General features: G+C 42.7%; 1 protein-coding gene across 1 annotated transcript in view; it reads right to left on the bottom strand.

Annotated features, from left to right (window-relative positions):
* LOC125465926 (E3 ubiquitin/ISG15 ligase TRIM25-like) overlaps window positions 1-27,046 on the bottom strand; it is a 33,431-nt gene extending 6,385 nt beyond the window's left edge. The window contains exons 1-5 of the mRNA XM_048559933.2: window positions 26,150-27,046; window positions 25,652-25,747; window positions 23,803-24,036; window positions 10,971-10,993; window positions 7,535-7,683 (exon numbers count right to left, since the gene is read on the bottom strand). Of these exons, the coding sequence (XP_048415890.1) occupies window positions 7,535-7,683; window positions 10,971-10,993; window positions 23,803-24,036; window positions 25,652-25,747; window positions 26,150-26,689 (1,042 nt within the window). The 5' untranslated portion in view covers window positions 26,690-27,046. The remainder of the gene's footprint in view (window positions 1-7,534; window positions 7,684-10,970; window positions 10,994-23,802; window positions 24,037-25,651; window positions 25,748-26,149) is intronic.
* Between the last annotated feature and the right edge of the window lie 400 nt (window positions 27,047-27,446).

The following is a 27,446-nucleotide window of genomic DNA, read 5'->3' as shown; positions in this document are numbered from 1 at the left end:
TCTTCCCTTGGTCCAGTCACTCCCCAACTAGATCCAGGACACAAACCACACCCTCCACCTCTTCAGAAACTTCCAGTTCCCTGGCCTCCAGTGCTTCACCTATACTACGGACATTCGGTCCCTATACACATCCACACCCAACAAGACAGTCTGCAGGCCCTCAGTTTTTACCTCTCTAAAGTACCCCCACTCCCACCAAAACCCTCCTCCGCCTCGCTGAATTAGTCCTCACTCTCAATAACTTTTCACTCAATTCTTCCCACTTTCTCGAAATCCAGGGGGTTACCATGGGCACATGCCACACACCTCTCTGTCCGATGTAATGTTTGTGGCAATCTATGCGTGGTATTACATTATATCAGACAGACAGGAAGGAACCTAACCATCAGAATACACAAACATTAGCTAGCAGCAAAAGGGCACGATGAACTCTCCTTAATATCTGTACATTCAGACAATGAAGCCCATCAGTTTAACTGGGACAATGTAACCATAGTAGCCCAAGCCAAACATAAACACACGCAGGAATTCCTAGAGACATGGCTCTCTACCCATACTTTAATCAACAAACATATAGAAACGGACCCCATTTATAAACCCATACAGATCAAAACCCCCAAATGACAGTACTTACCTTAAAAGACTGGACAGTATAAATTCCGAGCGGAGTAGAATAACATCACCTAAGTGGAGCCTCCACTGATGATGTCACTTAGCATGGTGACAAAACATTAAAACAAAAACAAGCCAGCTTGGCGAGCAAGTCAATAACCTCATTCATTGGTTGTGTTAGGAACTCAACCTCCTTGCTCCTCAGTACCTGGAACGGCAGTTTGTCTAATAGGGTAAGGTTGGATAGGCTAGAGTTTATAATATATGAGGTGGCTTGATTAAAACATAAGATCCTAAGGGATCTTTACAGTGTGGAAGTAGAAGGGACTTTGAGAAAATCTAGAACTGTGGGTCACTGTTTAAAGATTAGTGGAGCACCCATTTAAGACAGAGATGAAGAGTTTTTTTTCTTTCGGAGGATCACAAGTCTTTGGAACTCACTTCCTCAAAAGACAATTGAGGCATTTTTTATTTCTATTCATGTGTGGGATGTGGGCGTTACTGGCTGGGCTAGCATTTTTTGCCCATCTCTAGTCACCCTCCTTGAGAAGGTGGTAGTGAGCTGCTTTCTTGAGCTGCTACAGTCCTCCTGCTATGGGCTGACCCACAATGCTATTTGGGAGGGAATTCCAGGATTTTGACTCAGTGGCAGTGAAGGAATAGTGAGATATTTCCAACTCAGGATGGTGAGTGTCTTGGAGAGGAACTTGGAGGTGGTGATGTTCCCATATTTCTGCTGCCCTTGTCCTTCTAGATGGAAGTGGTCATGGGTTTGGAAGATGCTGTCCGAGGATCTTTGGTGAATTTCTGCAGTGCATCTTGTAGATGGAACACACTGTTGATATTGAACATCAGTGGTGGAGGGAGTGGATGCTTGCGGATGTGGTGCCAATCAAGCGGGCTGTTTTATCCTGGATAGTGTCAAGCTTCTTGAGTGTTGTTGGGGCTGCACTCATCCAGGCAAGTGGGGAGTATTCTGTCACACTCCTGACTTGTGCCTTGTAGATGGTGGGGAGGTTTTGAGGAATCAGAAGGTGAGTTACTCGCCACAGTATTCCTAACTTCAGGTCTGCTCTTGTAGCCATTCTGTTAATGTGATGGGACCAGTTGAGTTTCTGGTCAGTGGCAACCCCCAGGAATTCAGGGATGGTAACACCATTGAATGTCAAGGAATGGTGATTAGATTCTCTCTTATTGGGTATGGAGTCATACAGCACAGATACAGACCCATCAGCCCAACCAGTCCATGCTGACCATAATTCCAAACTAAACTAATCCCCCACCTACCTGCTTGTGTCCCATATCCCTCCAAACCTTTCTTGTTTAGACACTTACCAAATGTCCTTTAAATGTTGTAATTATACCTACATCCACAACTTTCTCTGGCATTTCAATCCACACACGAACCATTGTCTGTGTAAAAGAAAAATTGCCCCAAGTCTTTTTATACCTTTCTCCTCTCACCTTAGAAGTATGCACCCCAGTCTTGAAATTCCCCACCCTAGGGAAAAGACACCAGCTATTAACTCTAACTATATCCGTCATGATTTTATAAAATAAGGTCACCCCTCAACCTCCTACACTCCATGGGAAAAAGTCCCAGCTTAGCCAGCCTCTTCGTATAACTCAAACCTTACACTTCCAGCCACAGACTAGTAAATCTTTTCTGAATTCTCTCCAGCTTGATAATACCCTTCCAATAACAGGGTGACCAGAACTGTGCTCCAGAAAAGGCCTCATCAACATCTTGTACTTGGTTCATGAACTCATTAAGCCATAGGGAAAACATAGTTGAACATTTTTGAGGTAGAGGCTGAATAATTCCTGACTGGGGGAGGGGGTGAAGTTTAACCGGGAAAGGCAGGAATGTAATCTTCTGCTCCTAGTTTTTATTTATGCACTGAGTCCTGGAGTGGGACTTAAACCTGGAACTTCTGCACTGCAAGGCCTCCTCACAGATCTGCCTTGAGAAGCCATAATTTTGAAATTGGCAGATGGTTTGAAATTCAGAAATACATAGAAATAGGAGTAGGCTGTTCAGCCCATTAAGCCTGTTCCACAGTTCAATAGGATCATGGGTAACGTGTGGCCTTAATCCATCTGTCTGCCTTGGGCCCTCACCCCATGATAGACAATTTTTTAATTAAAAAAGGGTATCTCAGATTTAAATTTAACAAGTGAATTAGCATTGATCATCGTTTGAGGAAAAGAGTTCCAAATCTCCACTACTCATAACATTTCTCCTGAAAGGGCTGGCCCCAATTCTCAGACCACATCCCCAGTTCTAGAATCGGCTGTTGGTTTGTTCGCCGAGCTTGGCAAATGAATTGCAAACGTTTCGTCTCCAGTCGAGACGACATCAGGTGGGTGATTCCTCTGGTGCTCGCATTTATATAGGTTGCCTAAGAGTAATTAATGTTCTCGATTTTGATTGGTGGATTTTTTTTGTAGTTAATGTTCTCGATTTTGATTGGTAGATATTTTAGTAACTGCCCGAAGGCACGACCCAATGTCACTGGTATCCATCCATGAGGACCAAAAGGGACACCAGTTTGACTGGAACAACGTGAAGGTACTGGCACAAGGAAATACCAAACAAGAACAGGAATTTATCGAGGCATGGTACTCATCTGAAGAAGCAATAAACAAGCACATCGAAATCGATCCAGCCTACCAGCCATTATGGACAAGGGAGCAACGAACTCAGCGGAACTGCGGAAGAGACCAAACACCACAAATCCGAGGCGCGCAGAAACGATTCAAACAACCTCCAAACAACCAATCAAATGGCGACTTGACAAACCATAACACAAACTTGAGTTAGGTTACTAAAATATCTACCAATCAAAATCAAGAACATTAACTACTAAAAAATATCTACCAATCAAAATCGAGAACATTAACTACTAAAAAATATCTACCAATCAAAATCGAGAACATTAACCACTAAAATATCTACCAATCAAAAATCGAGAACATTAACTGCTCTTAGGCAACCTATATAAATGCGAGCACCAGAGGAATCACCCACCTATGCACTGATGATGTCTTCTTGACTGGAGATGAAACATTTGAAATTCATTTGCCAAGCTCGACGAACAAACCAACAGCCAACCAATTTACCTGAGCTACCAATATGTTGCAACATCTATAAAAGTTCTAGAATCTTCCATCAATAGAAATAGTTTACCTTCATCTACCTTGTTAACATCCTGAAGACCGTGATCAGATCACCCCTTAGCCTTCTAAATTCTAGAGAATATAGGCCTAATTTGTCTAATCTCTCCTCTAAGTCCAAAGACGTGCGGGTTAGATGGATTAGCCATGCTAAATTGCCCATAGCGTTCAGTGATGTGTGGATTAGGTGGGTTATAGGGGGATGGGTCTGGGAGGGATGCTCTTCAGAGGGTCAGCGTGAACTTGTTGGGCCGAAGAGCCTGTTTCCACATTGTAGGGATTCTATGATTCTGTGATAACTTAACCCCTGAAGTCCAGGTATCATCCTTGTAAACTTGTGTTGAAGTCCTTCCTGTGTCCAAACATCCTTCCAAAAGTGTGGTGCCCAGAGCTGCTCACAGTACTCTAAGTGGGGTCTAAGTAGGATGTTGCATAACTGCAGCATAATGTGTCCACCCCTACACTCCAGCCCTTTATATATAAAGGCCAGCATTCCATTAGCCTTCTTGCCTATTCTCTGCGGCTCTTTACAGCATTTTAAAGAGCTCTCCACCTGAACCCCACATCTCATTGGACAGCCTCCTTAAATAACCCTGGATTGTCCCTTAGCAATTTGAAATAGATAACCTCACACTTGCTAATGTTAAAATCCTTCTGCCACAGCTCTCACCTAATCTATCAACACCCTGTTGTAACTTAATACTATCGTTAACACTGCCTACAATGCTACCCAATTTTATGTTGTCAGTAAATTTGTATATTTGGCTTTTTAATGCCATTATCTGAGTTGTTAATGAATATTGCAAATAACTGAGTCTCCAACAGAGATCCCTGTGTGACACCATTAGTCACGTCCTTCCAATTTCCCATTATTCCAAGTTGTTGTTTTCTGCCACACAACCAATTTCCCATCCATGTCAGTAATTTTCCCTCAGTTCTGTGGGTTTCCACCTTGTGCAGGACTTTATCAAAAACCTTCTGGATGTCCATAGAAAAAACAACATCCATTGACATGTCACCTCTTCAAAAAAAATTCAGGTTTGTCGGGTATGACCGACTCTTTATGAATCAAAGCTGACTCTCCCTGACGAATTGTCATTTTCCAAGGTGATCAGTTACCATTAATTATTGACTCCTGTGATTTCCCCACCACAGATGTTATACTCACTGCTCTGTAATTCCCTGGTTTCCCTCTGTCATCTTTCTTAAAGAGCAAGTAATATGAGCAACTTTCCAATCCAGAAGCACAACTCCCAAATCCAGGGAAGATTTGCAGTTTGGAACTTATAACTTATTTCTTTTTTTTTACTTTTTGCTTAAGATTTTGTACCTAGATACTTTGTACCTAAGATGGCACCATGAATGGCAACATTGTAAACTTTTCACTGTACTTCTGTATCCCTGTACTTGACTACACATGACAATTCTACTTCTGAGATTATGGTTACGGCATTGGCAATGTGCTGTCCTACGTCCTTTAACACCCCACAGATGGAAGCCGGCAGGTCCTGGGAATTTGTCACTGTTCAGTTCCATTCAATTCCCTATTGTTGATAGCTTACTTATGCTGCTTACCCTGTTTACCCTGTTTCTGATCCTTTGTTAATTTCTTTGGCACTTCCAGCAAGTTATCCTCCATTTCTGCTGTGAATATCAAAGCAAAATAGCCATTTATCATGTCTGCTGTCTCCCCATGGTCACTGACTATGTCCTCACTCCCAGCCGTCAGTGGGCCACTAGTACACTGCCAGCTGCTTTCCCTTTATATAACTACAAAATCTCTTCTTATTGTCTGTTATGTCCCTTGGAAGTTTTATTTCATAATCCTTTTTAGTCACTCATTCAAGTCACTTTGCGGCCTTTGTTAATCTATATATTTGTCCCATTTTGTGGGATCTGTATTGTTCTTTGCATTTTTACAAGCCCTTTCCTTTAATTTTATGCTGTCCTTTACCTCCTTAGCTGTCCATAGCTGTTCTTTTTTGTGAGGTTGAGCTTTTCCTTCTCATGGGTGCAAACTGCTTCTGAATGGCATTAAATTTTTCTTTGAACACCATCCTAAGTTGTTTTTATCTATTCACAGAGCTTCCCAGCTTACTAATGACAGTCTCTGTCTCCTCTCATTAAAGTCTGCCTTACCTGAATCCACAATTCTAGTAGCCAATCTTTATACATCTCTTACAAACATAACATGACGCGGGATCACATTATGATCACTGTTTGACAAATACTCATGAATTACTAGGTCACAGAGTCATACATCCATACAGCACAGAAACAGAACTTTAAGTCCAACTCCTTCATGCCGGTCAAATTTCACAAACTAAACTAAGCCCACTTGCATGCATTTGGCCCATATCCCTTCAAACCTTTCATATTCACCACTAATTAAATCAGGCTCATTGCTCATTAGTACATCCAATACTGCTTGTCCCCTTATCACATCCAAGACATTGCCGTAGGAAACTATCCTGGACACACTCTAGAAATTCACAAACTTTCGAGCAGGTCCTTGTCTGCCTCCCCCAGTCGATGTTAAGTTTTAAATCCCCCATTCCTCCTCTGCCTTTACTGCAGAGTTGCCTATTTCCAACATTTTTATAACATAGCACTTCTGAGCTGCTATTAGGTGACCTTTCTATAACACCTACCGTGGTTTTTAGTTCCTTTATGGAGACTCAGAGAAACTCAGGATCTGTACTGGGTATTTTCCTCTCATTGCATCCTCCCTCACCACAGAAGTGATTCTGTTTCTAATCCATAACACTCCTCCATTTTCTCTATCCTTCCTGTAAACATTACAACATGTCATGTTTAGTCTGACCATCCTGCAGCCATGTCTCCGTAACGGCTACTGTATCATAGTTTCCAATTTGAATCTGTGCATGCAACTCATTTAATTTGTTCCTTTTACACTCTGTGCATCTGTGTAGAGAACTCTAATTTTGGCTGTACACTCCATCCTGTCCTTCAGCATCTTTTTATTACTTTTCCCTCCTGGCTTACTCAATGAACCTTTTTACAGCCCTGTCGTGTTCATTGGGAGAGGCACAGTGTAGAGTATTATCAATGATCTATTAATCCAGAGACCCAGGTAGTATTCTGGGGCCTGGATTCAAATCCCACCATGGCAGATGGTGGAATTTGAATTCAATAAAAATCTAGAATTAGGAGTCTAATGTCGACCATGAATCCATTGTTGATTGTCAGGAAAAACCCATCTGGTTCTCTAATGTCTTTTACATAAGGAAACTGCCGTCCTTACTTGTTCTCGCCTACATGTGACTCCAAACCTGCAGTGATTGACTCTTAATTCCCATTTAGGGATGGCGATAAATGCTGGCCTAGCTAGCGACACCCTCATCCCATGAATGAATAAACAAAAAACTAGCCCAGCTTGTTCATCCTAATATCCTCTGCCATCCTGCTCTGCTGCTTTGGTTCACATGCCCCCCCTGCCACCACCATCATTCTTTTAATATTTAATGTTCAAACAGGTTTCAAATAAATAAGTAAACAAAATTTTTAAAAATAGCTTTTTTTTGAAAGAATTAGATATGCACTCAAAGGTAACAAACAGGGAAAGAGTGAAGGAATGAGATTCCCTGGATAGCTCTTTCAATGAACCAGCACAAGCACGATGACCCAAATAAACTCCTCCAGTGTTGTAAGGTGGCATTATTACAAACAAAAACAGTACAACCCATTGCATCTAGCTCATTCCGTCTCAAGAAGTCTTACTTACAGAGAGAAATCAAACGATCTCTGTCCCTCTTCACCTGGGAAACCAGCTCGAAGTTTTTCTGTGTATGGTTTTTTATTCTATCCAGTTTTATTTTATCCAGACAAGGGCCAGGCTGAGAGGACGTTAACTGCTCCGATGCATTCTTTATCCTGAAACATAAATGCACATTGCAACATTAAACAGAAAAGATCCACTGGAACTAGGGTCCTGTCTCACAGCTGTGACACCTTGCATGTCCCGATAAACAATCCCCCATCCCAACCTCTTGGAACAGTTGACAGTCCAGATTAAAACCCCTGACCAGTTTGGAGATAAAAATTGAGAAAATTGCACCTAGACCCCCTTAGGCAGACAGCCTAGGGTTCAAGATATCCCCCCATAATTTTATGCAGTGCCCACGTGTTGATAGTGACAATGTTGCATGGGCGAGAGAGGTTATTGTAAAGGTGAAGCCATGATTGTCAAGTACAATTTTCCCTTTTCAAAACACAACTGGAACTTACATTCCTATTTTCTGCATATAAACTGATGTTTTCCCAGTCACCATCAGTTCAGAGGAAGGGTCACCAGGCTCGAAATGTTAACTCTGTTTCTTCTTTCACAGATGCTGCCAGACCTGCTGAGCTTTTCAAGCAACTTTGTTTTTGTATTGGAACTAACATCATAGCTTTATCAAAGTTAAAAACATCCCAAAGAGTTTCACAGTAATAAAATGTTACATGGAATATACATTTTTAAAAGCTTCTTAATGGAGGGGAGCGAATTCCTGGGTTTAGGCCCAGGAAGCTGAAGAGAAGCTCATCAATAATGGGGTGAGGTAATTGAAAAATGTGCAAAAGTCAGAAGGTAGAGATGGATTTCTGTATACTCAAGAAATTAAAGGATGTGGGGATAGTTGAGGGAAATGGCATTCAGGCAGAAAATCAGCCATATTCTAGTCATTTGGCAGAGCAGGCTCAAACAGTGCATTCCTGCTCCTATCCTCCATGTTTCTACGGAGAAGCACAGAGATCCAGGAGGATTTTAGAGCCAAAGGAGCTTACCGAATAGGAAACACTGAGATGGGGGAATTTGAATGTAAGGATGGTGATTTTACATTGAGGCACTGTCATGCTAGGAGCATAGGGAAGATGGACAAATAGGACTTGACAGTAAGACTGTGAAGATGTTCCAGGCTGCAGCATAGTGGAGTACCAGGTATGGACTGTTTTGGTTGGTTGATGATGGTGCTGGGATTTGGAATAGAGTGGGGGAGGCACAGAGAAGCAAAAGCGAGTGCAAGTGTGAAAGAAGCAGTGCCAGGAATGTGTTAAGTGTTGGAAGAGTATTGAATAATAGTGTCAGAATGTCAAGCCCTTCTTGTTTAAAGAAGTGAATCTTTGTCCATCCCCTGGATGATCAGTGGTGTGTGTGTGGATGTGAACAATTAGTATGGAAGATGCACACAATAATGCACTGATGAGCCATAATCTAACAATGATGGAACAGGTTTGAGTGGCTGAATGATCTTCTCTAGGTTTTCCATTCCCACTTATGCCCTAAGCAATGCAGGATGTGTGGGTGGATCAATTTGAGATGTGCGTGTGTTGGGTGGGTGTGGTTTCGAGAATGGGAGTGGGAGTGGGAGACCGAAGATCTGTTAATTATGACTTCTGCACGAAAACCAATTTACTTCCTTTCTTTAAAAATACGCGAGCTCTGCGGAGGTAGATTTTAAACAATTATTCACTTTAGTAGCTGTAGGTGGTAAAAATGACAGTTCACATCACATGATCTAATCTGAAAGCATCACTTTGTCAAAGTGCTAACTTTGTTTCTGTTACTAGGTAACTGCAGACCCTGTGAATGTTTTATGTAACAACACACTGTTGGAAGTCTTCTGCATATCACACACTCATACTGAGAGATGAAACTTAAAGGATTGTTACATAACGCATCACATGTTACATATACCTGCAGCACTGTTGCTGTGGACTGTTATGACACACATGCTAACCTAAAGTCTGCTAGCTTTATTTCTTCAAATACTGGCTGATCTAAGTCATTAGGAATCAGCCCAAGATCTACTTTGATCCAACACAAGTGAAAAGAAATAAATCTCAACAGTATATGTGAATTAATCATTAAATATGGAATATTTTAAACCACAGAATCAGTGCTAATATTTTAAACATTGATTTATAGGTCTGTTGTATCATTTCAAACAAATGCTTAGAAATTCAAGAAATCTGTCTCAGCTGCCTCACATCTTGCAAATTTTATAGCAGATCACAAACACCTTTAGGCTCCATATTCTTAAGTCCAAAGTGTTTGATACCTTCTTCAGGTGTGAGCACAGTCACGCCCAGAATATTATTGCTTTACTATTTACCAGTAGGCAGTGCAACTCTGATCTGTAATGATTGTATGTTGCATTCCTACCATACTGTCAATTTAGGAGACAGCTTAGCAGCTGATTCAATAAGGACTGCATGGACAGACTCATAGGTTAAATACTCTAAATCCAGACATGACTACAGGACTGCAATGATAAAGCTGAAGTATATCAATAATAAAGGTTTAGAAAATAGACTCTCAAACAGGGGAAGTGATACCCTGGAGGTATTGTCGCTGAGACATTAATCTGTACACCTGGATAATGTTCTGGGGATCCGGGTTCAAATCCTGCCACAGCAGACGGTGGACTTTAAATTCAACACATATCTGGAATCTAATGATGAATCCACTATCTATTGATGGAAAAACCCCTATGGTTGACTAATATTATTCAGGAAGGAAGCTGCCATGCTGCAATTGAGTCAGATGATCAGCCATGATCGTGAAGAATGGCAGAGCAGGCTCAAAGGGCCAAATGGCCTCCTCCTGCCCCAATCTTGTATGTTTCTATCTTTACTTGGTCTGGCCTATATCTGACTCCAGACCCACAGCAATGCAGTTGACTCTGAACTGCCTTCTGGACAATAAATGCTGCCAAGCCAGCAATGCCCTCATCCTGTAAATAAATAAAGACAAAAACCTAGGTTTGAATACCACCATGGCATATGGTTAAATTTGAAGTTTTCAACAATCTGGAATTAAGAGTCTAATGATGACCATCAACACCCTCATCCCATGAATAAATATAAAAAAGGAGAGCTTGAATCATGGCTGTATTGTGTATTCAACAGCAACGACATAAAAACAAGAAATCACACTAAATAATGACTTTATTGTATGAAATTGGGACCTTGTAAGTGCCAAAGGCAAGTCAAAGTAAGGCTTTAATACATTCAGGTTTGAAGCTCTGGTTCATGGATTTATAGAAATTATGAGCAGGTTTTACGTTGACTTGGAATGTAAGGCTGATGAAGACACCTGGAAATCAATTTTCATGAACACCAGATATTGTCTGCATAATATAAGGATTAATATGTTTTTGGATGTTATTGCCACTTACCTGGTTACCATTGTGTTGAATCCCTGCAAAAGACAAAATTGCATTAGTATATTTGCATGGTATAAGTTTGGGACTGTAATCCTTGCAAATACATCAAGAAAGTCCAGGCAATTAGATTGTCATGTCGAATAGGTTATCATAGAACGCGAGATGCAAATGAGAATTGCACTGCCCTCGTTTGCTTGTCTACCTACAATAAAACATAAACATTTACTCTATTTCAAATATAAATGACAGCTCTGGTGTGACATGCTAATTCCTCCCTCAGGGAGTTCAGTCCTGAACTTGCCAAACTGGCCTTTTACAACAGCAGATGCAAAGATATAAATTGCATGATATAATGACAGATTTGACAACACACAGAAATCAAATATTACCATGTTTGAGGACTTTTTATGCCAAATCGTGATGTTTAGACAGCAAATTGTTCAAGCATGGAAATGACAGATTCAGAAATAGCCAAATTACCAAACCAAGATGGGGAAAAGAGAAGCAGGAGTAGGCCATTCAGTCCCACAAGCTTGCTCCACCATTCAATAGGATCATGTTTGATCATCCAACGTGTACCCTATCCCTGCTATCTCCCCATACTCTTTGATCCCTTTAGCCCTAAGGACTATATCTATCTCCTTATCCAAAACAAGATTGTGGTCTAGTGGTATTGTCTGTCTCTAGTGATCCGGAGGCTGAGGTTAAAATTCTGAGGACAGAGGTTTGGATCCCACTGTAACTGTGATCAAATTTAACTTCAAATGAATGAATCTGGAATTAAAAGATAATCTCTTGGGGGAAAAAAAAACAAAAGAACTGCAGATGCTGTAAATCAGGAACAAAAGCAAAGTTGCTTGGAATGTAAGGCTGATGAAGACACCTGGAAATCAATTTTCATGAACACCAGATATTGTCTGCATAATATAAGGATTAATACGTTTTGGACGTTATTGCCACTTACCTGGTTACCATTGTGTCTGACAGCATCTGTGGAGGAGAAAACAGAGTTAACGTTTCGGGTCCGGTGACCATTCCTCAGAGCTCAGTTCTGAGGAAGGGTTACCGGACGAGGAACATTAACTCCATTTTCTCCTCCACAGATGCTGTCAGATCTGCAGAGCTTTTCCAGCAATTTTGTTTTTGTTCTTAATCTCTTGGGAGTTGATTGTTGTGAACACCCATCTGGTTCATGAAGAATGTCTACCACTTGGAATTTATGTGCCTCCACATCCACAGTGATGTTGTTGACTCACAACTACCCTCTTAAAAATGCTCTAACAAACCACTCTATTCAAACACAATTAGGGACGGGCAACAATGCTGTTGATGCCCATAACCCATGAAAGAGTACAGAAAAAAAACTGGAAATCACCTGAACAACTTTAATTTAGATTACATTTTGATGTATAATTGAATATGGAAACACAAATTTCTGTTTCGAAACTTGGCTTTTTTTCAACATTCTACTAATTTTTGAGCATCATACCAACATAACTTCTTCCATGTAAAATATTTTTCTGTACAGCCTTTTGGCTCTAAATAAACCTGAATAATTTGCATTAGCCTGTGTGTGTTGGCCACTTACTGCCTTCAAAGATTATTTCAGAAGTTCTCCCGTATGTGTACTTTGCCAGTGACATAAGCTTACAGGTCAAGACCGAAAACCAAAAAGAGCTAAAAACCAAAGGTCTATTGAACGTGACCCAAAAGGACCCAACCAGACCTAAATGCAAAGTATTTATCCAAAGGGACCCAGAAAGACCTATAACAGTAAGTGTATCCAACATCCCAAAAGCATTCTTTGTCTGAAAACCAGTTGGCCCTGGGGTTTTCAGATCTAGAAGTCCCAATATGTACTTGCTTTACCTGTGCACATTCATGGGGATATATGATGCAATGGGTTTCAATGATAAGAAATGTAGCGTGTTTAATGAAGCTCAAACTTAACATGAATACTGTTTAATAAGTACTTTCTATAACAGCAGACTGTACAAATGAAACAGAAACCATACAGACAGCATCGATTTCAATAGGGTCATACAATCATTGAGATGTACAACACAGGAACAGACCCTTCGATCCAACTCATTCATGCCTACCAGGTATCCTAAATTAATCTATTCTTATTTGCTGGCATTTGTCCGATATCCTTCTAAATCCTACCTATACATGCACCCATTTAGATGACTTCTAAATGTTTTTTTGAAATCTCCTTTTAAAGTTGTTATTGTACCAACCTCCAACACTTCCTCTGACAGTTTATTCCATACACACACCACCTGATAAGACTGCTCCTTAAATATTTCCCATCAAACCATAAACGTACGCTTTCTAGTCTTGGAACCCTCCACACTGGGGAAAAGTCCTTGACTATTCACCCTATCCATGCCCCTCATGGTTTTATAAGCCTCTAATAAGTCAGCCCTCAGCTTCTGGTGCTCCAGGGAAAATAACCCCAGCTTATTCACCATCGCCCTATAGCTCATACACTCCAACCCTGGCAACTTCCTTATAAAACTTTACAAAACCCTTTCAAGTTTCGCAAAATCTTTCCTATAGCAGGGAGACCAGAATTGAATGCAATATTCCAAAAGTGACATAACTAATGTCCTGTACAGCCTCAACATGACCCCCTAACTCCTATACTCAATGCACTGACCAATAAACGCAAGCATTCCAAATGCCTTCTTCACCACTCTGTCTACCTGCGAGTCCACTTTCAAGGAACCTGCACCCCAAGGTCTCCTTGTTCAGCAACACTCCACAGGATGTTACCATTAAGCGTATATGTCCTGCCCTGATTTGCTTGGTTTTAAGGGTGATGGGCGAGAAGAGGTTAGACTTTGTCGCCAAATGATTCAGAGTTTCTGGGGATAACTTGTGTTAGATACAAACAGTTAACAGCTTGCAACAATGGAGACAGAGATTAAAAGTGGTGAATGGGAGAGTAGGAAAGAAAGTTGCAGGGTCAGCATCTCCTTTAGGACAGTTAGTAGCAGCATCTTTTGGAAGGCAATGGGATGGAACAGTAAATATCCAGGCCTCATGAAGTTACGATAGATAGGCAACTGAAAACAATAAAGGACACTTCTTGTTAATACAATTGAGTTTGAAGCTCCCGCTCATGTATTTACAGAAATTCTGAGCAGGTTTCGTATTGACTTAGATTTAGGGCTGATGAAGACACCAGGAAATCAATTTTTGTCAATTTCTGTACAACCCAGTTCTGGATGATTGAAATCTGACACAATCCAGCCAGGTTAGCAATGGCTAATACATACAATTTGCCAATAATTATTCAAAGCTTTCAGGTCTTACATCCCACTGACATTTCTTTGCAAAGAATGAAGTTCTGAAAAAAGGAAGATATAATAAATACACAGGAAACTCAAACTAGAATTGTGAGCTTGTAGGAAAGTGATGGAGCAGTCCAGAATCCAAGCTCTGGTCATTGCTGTTGTCCAAATGTATCAAATTATTGGGTATCACATCTTGCCAAACATGTCAGATTGTCTTGGTTTGCATTAGTGGCTAAAAATAAAGAATTGTGAGTGTTTTTGACAATATCGTGTGTGAAATTGCAACAAAGGAAACATAATAAAGGAGGTCATGCAAATATGGGTACTTTTAATCACATTGTTCACAGATGTTATGACACACTTCTGGAGCAGTGGGACTTGAACCTGAGCCTCCTGGCTCAGAGGTAGGGATGCTACCACATTTGCACAAACACCTTCATGTAATATATGTGTAGTCAAATCCCCATAATTAATAATTCCAGCTTCCCAAATCTTCAAGCTTTTAAACCATAAAGGATTGTCCTTGATCCTAATTGATCTAATTAGTATTTGTCTGTTTAGTTAGTAAGGAACTTCAAAAGCCTAAAGCTAGAAATTGTTAAACGAGTGGAGATGACTCTTTATTGTCAAGGATCATCCCTACTCCAGAGCTTGGCTGTTCTCCTGGCCTGTATTATTACCATTGGCAGATGCTTGCCAGCCAGTGGCAGGGGGACACTGAGACAGGCGGGCACATAATTTTGCTGGCTAACATCCTGGTTCATTGGCACTATTCTGCCTTCAACCCATTTTCTGAAAAGCTGGATCAGTCGCTGAGTTAAAATAATTTAAAAAATCAATTAAGGTTTGTGATCAGAGGCCAACTATTGGTGTTCACTTGGCCAGCACATCTCTACAGTGTTGAGAAAACTACAGCAGCCAGTAGAATATTGAACAGTGCAGCACAGGAGCAGGGCCTTCAGCCCATGACGTTGTACTGAACATGATGCCAAGTTAAACTAATCCCTTCTGCCCACCTATGGTCTATATCCCTCCATTCCTGTTTATTCACGTGCCTATCTAAAAGTCACTTAAATGCCCCTTTAGTATCTGCCTCCACCATTACCCCTGGCAGCGCACTGCAGGCACATACCACTCCCTGTGTAAAAAACTTGCCCCCCATAACTCCTTCAAACTTATTCCTCTCTCACGTCAAAAAGCATGCCCTCTAATGTTAGACATTTCAACCCTGAAAAAGATTCTGACTGTCAAGCCTGTCTATCCCTCTCATAATTTTATAAACTTCTATCAGGTCTCCCCTCAGCCTTCGCCATTCCAGAAAAAAACAATCTGAGATTTTCTAGCCTCATAACTCATACCCTTTAATCTGGGTAGCATCCCGGTAAACGTCTTCTGCATCCTCTCCCAAATCCTTCAGATCCTTCCTGTAGCGTGGCACCAAGAGGCCAGTGCTCCAAGCAGGCTTTGAGGCCTACCTTGTCTACCTGATTATGGGATCCATCCACCGGCCAGCCCAGGGAGGGATTGGTTCATTAGGTCTGGCCACTTTGTATTTCAAATGTTTTGAAATTGCTGATAGACCCATCTCTCTCCCTTCTCTGAAAGAGCAGGCTGGAGATTCTCCAATAGATAATTAATCTGTTCAGGGATGTTTTCACACACCTCTGGAACAGGTGGCATTGGTGCTTGGTGTTTCTAGCACAGTGGCACACAACTACTGCGTCACAGGAGCCCTAGGTTCATCTATAGACATTTTGTAAACAATGAGCTCAGATATACTGTTATATGTCTGGGGCAGGAACGACATTCTAGTGTCATTGATAGGGACACCACCATTGCACTACAACAGTCCTAGATTCTCCAACAGGTCTGCAGCTTGATCAAGTGCACCTTGTGGCCATGAAGATCACTAGCCTCTATTGCTGCCACCACCAGGCACATATTCCCCTCCCCTCCCTATCAGCATTCTGCAAAGACCATTCCTTCTGGGACACCCTGGTCCATTCCTCATCACACTTGCCTGGTACCTTCCCACGCCATCGCGGAAGGTGTGATACCAGCTGATTTAGCTCCTCCTCCCTCACCATCCAAGGCCCAGGGCACACCTTCCAGGTAAAGCAGTGATTTACCGGCACTTCACTCAGTCTAGTCTACTGTATTCACTGCTCACAATGAGGCCTCCTCTACAATGAGGAGACGAAACCTAGACTGGGCAACAGTTTTGCAGAGCACCTACATTCTGTCTGTAAAAATGATGCTTAGCATCCAATTGCCTGTCAATTCAACACGTCACTGTGATCTCTGGCTAACATCTCTGTCTCAGACTTCCTGCAGTGCTCCAGTGAGGCTCAGTACAAGCTGGAAGAACATCATCTCATTTATCTGACTAACTTTCTTTCTTTCTCTCTAGGCTCCATACCCATTTTTTCACTTACTCTTTTCCTGCCTCACCCATCATCAACATATACAGCCCTTTCTCCTCGCTACCATCAGTTCTGAAGAAGAGTCACGGGACTATAAAGGTAAACTCTGGTTTTCTCTCCACAGATGCTGCCAGACGTGCTGAGTTTCTCTGGCAATTTCTGTTTTAGTTTCTGGCCACTAATTTGCCGATCCAGTTAAAACTGATTCAGGTGGCTGCTTCTGACATGAAGTAGAGTTCATAGCTACATTTAATCCCAACATCGCCCAGAAGCAGAAATTAGTAAAAATGGTAAATGAGCCATTCCGGTCTTATGACTCATCTTCTATTCCACAAAATGGACTGTAAATGTGAACAGTACATTTGCTTCCCAGAAATATTGTTTTTTTTGAGCTGAGTTCTTTCCCTGGGGCGTACCAAACCAAAACAGAAATCCTACCTCGGAGGACCATAAGTCATCCAAGTGAACAAGAAGATCAATCGCCATGCCGATTCAGGAACCTTGAGGTACTTACAGCAATATCAAATGTTTAGTTGTAAAAATTGGCACATGGCCGGCAGAGAACTGTGATGTAAGCACAGTAGCTGTCTGAAGACAGCGAGAGAGAGAGAGGGGGACAGAGAGAGAGATTCTGGAATGTTACACCTCATGAAGGTGTCAAGGAAATTTCAAAGTGATGAACTTCAAAAGGGAGAAATGCATAAAAATGGAACTGTAATTTCCTGGGCATTATTACAGACTATGGACATATTGGAAGAGAAACATCTCAGAGCAAGAGACATGTTTTGTGACCCTCCCTTAAAGATACACAAGAACAGGAGTCATAAGCCATTCCAGCCCTGGTTTGTGTATGCAAGTTGGTAGGTGGTACGAAGTGAACTGAGCCGCTTGTGTGGTCTAGAGCGGGTTTGAGTGCTAGTGTGCTGTGAAGGTCACAGTCGGAGAATCATCACTAGTTACCCCTGCATTGCAGGTAAAGGGCTCTCTCACCCCTAACGCTAGAAGCCAACTAGCCAATCAAAAGAAAAGAGATCAAAAGAAGAGCTCGTTTGCTCAAAGTGCTGCTAGCTAATAAATGTCAAAAGGAGCCAAAACAAATGAATTTCAATTTACCTACAAAGGTCAACAGTTGATTGTTTTACAATCAATGATCCACAATCTACTCCAGTAACTAATATACATATATATTTCTTTTGACTCATCTCTCATTTTTAATCTGCCTGGATGTGTGTTACATTATTATTTCCTCCTGCACTTTATCACGAATAAACTCATATTTTTATTAACTCAAGAAAGCCTGGCTAAATTGGGATTCTTTTAAAACAATTCCTTTATTCTGGGAGAAAGGTAGCCACAAGATTGTCATAGCAAGGGTATCCCTTGAAAATTAAACTTGTTATGTCCTACTGACTGATCATAAAGTATATGTTGTTTTGGAAACCCAGCGCAGCTGGCATATCAGCAATGTCTGTGCAAGTGCAGGGGTCAGCTGCTGTTCAGTGGTAGTATTCTCATTCTCAAGGTAGACAGACATAGATTCAGGATCAGGCTGTACCTCCTTTGAAGCATAATCCTTAGAATAGGGCACAATGGCCTGTTTATATGCCACAGAGTCAATATAAATTCTCCACCTTCACCCAGCCAATATTTATCTCTCAATTTTCCATGCACCATATCACCAAATTATTAATTCAGAGGCCCAGATGGCACTCTAGGGACCCAGGTTTGAATCTGACTATGGTAGATGGTGGGATCTGAATTACAGTTTAAAAAATCTGGAATTAGAAGTCTATCGACGACCATAAAACCATTGTCAATTGTTAGGAAAACCTACCTGGTTTACTAATGTTCTTCAAGTAACAAATCTGCCATCCTTACCTGGTCTGGCCTACTGACTCCAGACCCACAGCAATATGATTAACTCTGAACTGCCCTCTGGGCAACTTGGGATAGGCAATAACTGCTGGCCTAACCAGCAATGTCCACATACCTTGAATGAATAAAAAGACCGCAACAGACGCAGATCAACCACTCGTGTGTGTCTACCTTTTCTGTGCACACATTAGCTGTGGGCTTCATTCCAACACTGGCTAAATCTCAATTTGTTGTACAGCTCTTTGGGCTGGTTGAAGGAGATGGATGATGCCATGCAGATACACATCTTTCTTTCAAAAACATACTGTAATAAAGGGGAAAAATCTCAGTGCATGCTCCCTGAGATTACTGGAGAAGCCCTGAGGGAAATGGGGAGAGTTGGAGGATGGCAAGAATATCCAGAACTCATGGCCCATACCACAATATCCAGACACTGTTGAGCTCCCCTGTGCCAAACAGTATAGCCACATCTGTAAAGAACCTGGAGGAGGAAATTGGGGTCCATCAGTGACTTGCCCTGTGACCCAATTGCCCTGTGAGCATGGTGTCAGACTGTGGTCTATACAGTCATAGGTCTGTACAGCACAGAAACTGGCCCTTTGGTCCAACTTGTCCATGTCAACCTGATATCCTAGATAAATGTAGCCCCATTTGCCAGCCTTTGGTACATATCCCTCTGAACCTTTCCTATTCATAGAATCATCCAGATATCCTAGATAAGCATAGTCCCATTTGCCAGCATTTGGCCTGTATCCCTCTAAACCTTTCCTATTCATACACCTATCCAGCTGCCTTTTAAATGTTGCGCTTGCCATGTGGTCATTGGCACTGCATTCGTCTGTCTTCCTCCTTTTTTTAGTGCCATTGTTTTGATCTCTTTTCCCCAAAGTTTCAAAACATTGCAACAACTTATAACAAATTAATTACTTCTCCTAGAATTTCAGGAAATTAGCTCCACACTGAAAATACTTCCAAAAAGGAGCAGCTCTTACAGCCAGAATTTTATCCCATCTTCCATCTTGGATTACCCAGAATCCTAAAGGTATCTGGGCTCTCACACCTTGTAATGTCTCCCTACCAAATAAGTGCCACACGTTACATACTAGAACAGAGGCAAATTAGCCAGTTTCTGGTGTCGTGGAAATATGTGGGTGGCCAAGGCTTGATTTTGAAACATTGTTCTCTCCTGTGCTGCAGCGCATGATGAACAGAATGTCTGCTTTTAGCCGACTGTGTCATAACCCACACATCAGGCAGCACGAAGAATGTAAACAGTCAGGTTAAAAAGAGCTGGTGCAGCAGTGAGTCACTGTGTGCTTCTGTCGATCAGCGAGTGGCTCACTGTTCTAAGTCAGGCACTTACTGGCAGGGGGTTGTGCTGTAACTCTGAGGCACTGCCATCCCCCCAGGACCTGCTCACAGCCGGACGTCGCTGCTTGGACTGAATATGCGTCTGTGAAAAACACACTGCTGTTTCTGGGAAAAACTGCAGCACAGCACACAACCCAACTCTGCCCCCTCTGAACACTGGTCTACACTACTACTAGTGCCAACGCTCAGGAGTGTGTCAGAGACTCGACACAAATTAAAGGTTAATCTCATGGATGTTCCTATGAGATGAAAATCATTGGGGCATTTTCTCACTCAGTTCCAGCTATCTAGAATCAAGGCAAACCATTGGATAAATCTTTGCCCCCTGTGACCCCATTTTTAAGCTTGAATTCCCTCAGTGAGACCTGAGAGAGCAGGAAGATAATTGGACAGTTTTTTAATATCTCAATCAGAGCTCAGCGGAGGCCATTTGTGCCTCGATGATTGAGGACTTTTGTGTCCTTTCCCTGTGCTCTATGCAATGGCACCTCACATCATATAGCGCAGCCACACGGCCATTCAGAGACTGTGCTCATGCCAACTAATATGCCCACACGTTAGCTTTCGCTTTCTAGAAACTGGTGCCACACATCAACCTCGGAACATTCAGCATCAACCTAGGCACCAGTAATAGCAATAACATATTTGGCCCAGTCAATCCTGCAAAATCCTCCCAACCTCTCAGGAATGGTGTGAAAGGCTACGGGCCTTGACCACATTACGGTTGCAGTTCTTAAGGCTTGTGCTCCGGCACTAGCTGCGTCCCTCCCTGTCCAACTGGTATACTTGCACTGACCCAACAATATAGGCAATTGCCCAGGTGCATCATGTACACCAAAAAAAAAGCAAGACAACTCAAACCCAGCCAATTACCTCCTCATCTGCCTATTCTCAAACGGCTAAGCGATGGGAAGTGTCGTCAACTGAGCTGTCAAGCAGCAGCTCCTTGGTGGAGTCATAACTAACACAAAGGAGGATGGTGTCAGGCCAGGGTTGTTGTTCCAGGAGCTCCTCAGGGTACCAGAGTCAGCGAGAGGTTTACAGCACAGAACAAAGGCCCTTCAGCCAATTTCATGCCAGTGTTCAAGCCAATCAAAAAACAACCAGATCCTCTTCTAATCCCATCTTCCAGAACTTGACTCATAGCCATATATTCCTTGGCATCACAAATACACATCTAAAAATGTCCTAAGGGTTTCTGTCTCCAAGATCCTCACACGCAGCCAGTTCCAGATTCCCATTACCCTCTGGGTGGAAAAGTTCTTTCTCACATCTCCTCTGAATTTCCTGATCTTTACCTCAAATCTATGCCCTCTGGTACAGATCCATCAAAGGGAAAGGTTCCTACTCGTCTATCTACACCCCTCTCAATCTCCTCTGCTTCATGGAAGACAACCCAAGTCTGTCCAATCTCTCCCCATAACTGAAATTCTCCAGCCCAAGCAACATCCTAGTAAACCTCCTCTGCATCCTGCCCAGTGCTATCAGATCTCTCGTGTAATGTGAATTCCAAAACTGTACACAATCTTCTAGCTATGGACTTATCAACATTTTATATAGTTCCAGTATAACCTCCCTGCTCCTAAACTCTATACCTCAACTATTGAAGGTAAGTATCCCATGTGCCTTCTTAATGCCACAGGCCAAATCAACTTCAGTAATTCACCAAATAAACTTCTCCCCATCATAAAGGCAGAAGTAGGGATGTTTCTCAACTTCTCAGATACTGAAACAGCCTGTGCCCAAGTGTGGCAAGACCTCAAGGTTTAGCCAGATGATAGACAAATTATATTCACTCTACACAGCCAGGCAATGACCATCACAACAAGAACATCTAACCATCTCCCACTGACATTCATCATCATCACTCTGACCTTACCAGTGACTAGAAATATAACTGGGCCAGCTAAATAAATACTATGGTTGCTAAAGCAGGCTGGACACTGGGAATTCTGTGATGAGAAACTTGCCTCCTAATGGCACTAGAGCTTTTCAACCATTTTGAAGGCATAAACCGGAGTGTAGTGAAATATTGCCATGGGGATATCATCAGCATCTGAAGATTCCCTTACAAATCACCATTCTGATTTGAAACAATATTGTTGTTGTTAGATTAAAACTCGTGAACAGGCTTTCTCAGTATTGAGGATGTATCTACATCACATGGACTGCAGCAGTTTAATGGGCCACTCACTACCACCTTCTTAAGAGTAAGACTGAGATAGATAGGTTCTTGATTAGCAAGGGGATCGAAGATTATGAGGAAGGCAGGAGGATAGGGTTGAGAAACATATCAGCCATGGTTGAATGGTGGAGCAGACCCATTGGACTGAATGGCCTAATTCTGCTTCCATATCTTATGGTCATAACTACTGATAGGTATTAAACACTGCTGTTACCGACCAAGCCCATATTCCAAGATTAAACAAAAAAGCACACACATCCCATGATACTTGAAGCACCACCGTCAATGCATGTTTAATCATTATTCTGCTTGTAGTGTAAGGTTTGTCACATCTTTATTTCGATGAGTGAGTCAATCTTTCATCTCCCAGGAGTCTTCCTCCCTTTAAAGGTACCATTGATGATTGCTTTAAAACTGGGACTGTGCTTCCTTGGGGACCAATCACTAACCTGCATCGTTATGGGCTGGTGGTTGTAAATCACACTGATTGTCAGAGACCTACCTGCTTCATAATGGGCACTGTATTACACATAGCGGTCCAATAGGACCCATTTTCCATTGCTAATCTAGCCTGCATATCCCTGGACATACATAACAATTTAGCGTGGCCAATACACCTAACCCGCACATTTTTGGACGGTGGGAAGACCCATCCACAACGAGAATGTGCAAACTCCGCACAGACAGTTGCCCAAGGGTGGGACTGAACCCAGATCCCTGGTGCTGTGAGACAGCAATGCTAACCATTGAGCTACTGTGTCACCCCTAGTCGCAGCCTCCTAATTCATGCACAGCAGGGGGTCAAAATAGATCCCACGCCTGTCTGAGGCCTTGAGTTTCTTTTGAAGACTACTTTTTGAATTCAGCGGCCACCTTTTGGTCTTACTGGGGTCCTTCCTCATTTTCACTAACTTCTTCACTTGGTGCTGCAGTCTTGTACTAACAATACCTTCTTTACGGGTTTTGGCATGTGTCGGGGTTTGGAACTCAAACTGAAGGAGAATTGGAGGATTCACCAACATCCTCATTAACCAATACATCTCCAATAAACTGAAAACTACAGCACGTAAGGGAAGCATTTATTTCTCAAATGTCACAATATTGAAATCAGCACGAGACATCAGTTATAAGTTATCAACAATGTTTTTAAAGAACTAACCCACTTCTATACATGACACGAAAACAGACAGACTGTTAAGGTCACAACTAAACTGTTGCAATAACACAGTCACTGCCCCTCAAATAATTCCACAATATGTGAGATATTTTGAAATGTGATAACACCTTGATGTGAATCTTTAAGAAATAAAACTGTTTAATGTAGTTACTCAATTGAGACAGAGTTTATTACAATAGCATCCGTAACATTTTCCCCCATAGATTAGTTGCTAAACTCCTGCAGCCTTAAGCTAGAGCCTCCACATTCACTTTAAAGGAGTTCAGCACCTTAGTTCTCTCGATTGTGCATTTAGCTAAAACTTCCTTTGTTGAATGATTTAAAATTGCTCTATTTCGCAGCTCTTCACTGCCTTGCAGGCACTCTCTCAGTAAAGTATTTCATCCCATTCTGAAGCCTCTCTCACAACTCTGTAGCCCTTATTCATGGGCAATTACGGGTGGACAATGACTGTTACCTATGTCCCATAAAAGAAAAAATTAGCAGTTTACCTGTATAAATGTAGTGTTACCTGTATAAATGCATGTTTCTCCCTCTTCTGTGAAAGGTCTGTGAGGTTAACCAGACACATCTCAAAGAATTTGATTTCCTTTTCCAGCTTTTGAATGTGGCTGTCAATAGCTGCTGTCACGCGGCTCTGTTCCTTATCCAGACAATGGAAAACATCTTGCTCTTCATTTTCAATGTGTTTCCTCAATGCATCATACTTTTCTTTCACTTCTCTCTTTGTTTCTGTTATCAGGCTCTAAAGAGACAGGTTAGCTTTGATTGTTCATTTCATTATTTAGTGGTAAGTCCACGTCAATAATAAATCACTTTGCTCTAACTGCAAACATCAGCCCTTTTAAAGAAAGGGGCATATCTGATGGTTTTGATCTGCAAGTTTCTTCTTTCCTTTTTCAATTTACTGGTTTACTCCAATTACCAGGCTCAAACAGCCATCCTTCATGTGCAAACCTTTGCAATGCTAGCAGGTTATTTGACTATAACAGGCATCGTAACCAACCCCAGCTGAAAATAATTTGAGCTAATGAACCAGTTCTCAGAATAAATCAGCAAATAGAATTTTTTATAATATGACAAATCAGAAATTTAACTTTGGTAGCAACAGGCTTTCCGATGTGCTGGTCTCACTTCTTAGAGACATAAGGATCAATAAATGCCAAGTGTGAGAGTTAAGAAAGGGGAATCAATGGACCAAAGAACTCAGTGATTAGCACCAGGTTCAATTCCAGTCTTGGGTAATTGTCTGTGTGGAGTTTGCACCTTCTCCCCGTGTCTGCATGGACTTCCTCCCACAGACCAGGGATGTGCAGGTTATGTGGATTGGTTATGGTAAATTGCCCACAGTATCCAGAGATGTGTAGGTGTTATGGACATAGGGTAGAGGGCTGGGGCTGGGGAATGCTCTTCAGAGGGTCAGTGTTGACCCATTGGCCAAATGCCCTCTTTCTGCGTGTGATGTAGAGGTGCCGGTGTTGAACTGGGGTGGACCAGGTCAGAAGTCATGCGACACCAGGCTATCATCCAACAGGTTTATTTGAAATCACAAGCTTTTGGATTGCAGCCCCTTCGTCAGCATCTGATGAAGGGGCTGTGCTATGAAAGCCTGTGATTTCAAATAAATCTGTTGGACTATAACCTGGTGTCATGTGACTTCTAACTCTTTGGGCACTGTAGGGATTCAATGAAAGGTGTTCAAAGAGGGACTTTCGCTAAGTGTGGCCGTGATGTGTGAATACAATTCTAAGAAAGACCAAGAAAAGAGGCTGGACCTTTATAAGGATTTCAACAAACAGGTGACATTTCACACATCTGGAGTCTTTTGGATGAGCACAATCAGATGAGTAGAAGTTGTAGAAAGGAGGAACAGAAAACAGCAGTGGAGTTATCAACAGTGGAAATGGCAAAGACTGAGCTTGCAGATAGGCTGAGCTCAGTAAAGAAGCTAGGTGACCTTCTGAAGGATATGAAGTAGAAAAGATCACTTTGTGTTGAATAGGAAACCAGTGTTGGACCTGGATCAAAGCTTAACACGATTGGAGCTCGTATCAAAGATTTTGTAATTTTAATGTTTCCCAAGCATCCCTAGGGGTCAGACCTTCTGGAAAGTTTTGTTTGCATCGAGCTGGGTAAGGGACACAAACAGTAGAACCAGCTGGAAGCAAAAACATTGTGCTTCTCAAAATTTGGTTTTGGAGGTAAGAAAGGAGGGGACAGGACTTGGAGGAGGCAGAGGCTGGCAGGGGAAATGAAACTGGGTAGAGGTGACAATGCCCATGTGGTTGGGAAAGCAGAGGAACCCCAGCGGAAAGGGGGCTGGTGAAGATAAAAGGTTAAACTTCAGAAATTGAACCCACCTGAGTATTCAGCTTTTGTGTGTGAAGATCACGGAGAGATGTCTGGATGGATGCAACATTTTGCTGGATGTTTTTCAGATGATGGTCTAAGTTGCCCTAACAAGAACGAAAGAGAGAAAACCAAGAGATAACAAGGTGCGGAGCTGGGTGCACACAGCAGGCCAAGCAGCATCAGAGGAGCAGGAAAGCTTATGTTTTGGGCCTAGACCCTTCCTCACAAATGGGGGAGGGGAAGGGGGTTCTGAAATAAATAGGGAGAGAAGGGGAGGCGGATAGAAGATGGATTGAGGAGAAAATAGGTGGGGAGGAGGCAGACATGTTAAAGAGGCGGGGATGGAGCCAGTAAAGGTGAGTGTAGGTGGGGAGGTAGGGAGGGGATAGGTCAGTCCAGGGAGGATGGACAGGTCAAGGGGGCAGGATGAGGTCAGTAGGTAGGAGATGGGGATGGGGCTTAGCCTGGTCCAGCAATGAAAGGGTGCAGAGAGGCAAGCCACTTACCCTGAGCTCCTGCTCCCCTTCGCTGATGCTGCCACAGTTGTGCCCCTTGTGTTTGCCTATCAAGGTGCAGAGGGTGCAGATGCACACCTTGTCCTCTTTACAGTAAATGTCCAGGAGCCTCTCGTGTTCAGCACATCTCCAGACGGACAGATCCGCCGATGTATCCACCAGGGGGTGGGTTTTGAACACCCTGTTGGCCGTGTGCAGTTTCAGGTGAATGGGGCACATGGAGGCTTCACACTTCAGGCAGGTTTTCACAGCCTGCCTGCGGTTGCAATAGCTGCACAGCGCGCTGTTCGGAGCCGCCGCTGCCGCTGGGCCCACCGCCAGGTAATCTCCAGCGCCCTTGGCCAGGTGCAGCCTCCTAAAGCCGGGCAGCTCGGCCCGGCACTCCGGGCAGCTCTGGGGCGAAAACTCCTCGATGCAAGAACGGCAGTAACTGTGCTGGCACGCCAGGGTCACTGGGTCGGTGTAGACCTGCAGGCAAATAGAACAGGTCAGCTCCTCGTCTAACCATGACTGAGATGAGGCAGTTGCCATGGTGTAGCCCAGAATAGAACAGAAAGCAAAGTCTCTGTGTTAGACACAGACCTCATCGACACTGAGCTGCAGCTGCAAGGCAGGGCGGTTATAAATTATAAAACACCAGCAATGTGGCTTCTGACGCTTCCACAGCCACCAAACTTGTACGTTCTCAGTGTTAGCAGGCTGCACTCTCTCCAAACCACACCACGCTGCTCCAGCATCTCTTTCACAGGGGCTAATGGGTGGATGTCCGCAATCCTCCGGATACACACAGCCTACCCACAGCCCAGTAACTCGCATGGAGTTCCCAGTCAGTTCTACTGCTCCGAAGACCAGTGTGTCTCAGGGGCAGGCTAGTCAGCACTTGACTCTTCCGAGGAAGGGTCACCCAACCAGAAAGGTTAACTCTGATTTCTCTCCACAGATTCTGCCAGACCTACGGAGCTTTTCCACTAATTCCTGTTCTTGTTTCTGATTTACAGCATCGCAGGTGTTTCAGTTTTTAGATAATACTTTACTCAGTCACAGATTCATACAGAAGGGGACTTTCTGCCCATCGAGTCCATACTGCTCAAAATATACGACAATCTACACTAGCCCCACTTTCCAGCTCTAACCTTGAATGTTGTGACACCTTCAAGTGCTTTGTGAAGTTTGTCAGGTTTCCTGCCTCTACTACCTTCTCGGGAAATGCATTCTAGACCCCGACCACCCCTCCAGGTGAAAAATTCCTTCCTCACTTCTGAAGAAGGGTCACTAGAACCAAAATGGC

Source organism: Stegostoma tigrinum, chromosome 30 (assembly GCF_030684315.1).
Source record: "Stegostoma tigrinum isolate sSteTig4 chromosome 30, sSteTig4.hap1, whole genome shotgun sequence".
In the NCBI taxonomy this organism is placed as follows: domain Eukaryota; kingdom Metazoa; phylum Chordata; class Chondrichthyes; order Orectolobiformes; family Stegostomatidae; genus Stegostoma; species Stegostoma tigrinum.
Note: the sequence above shows the minus strand (reverse complement) of the source record. Positions and strands in the feature narration are given on the sequence as shown.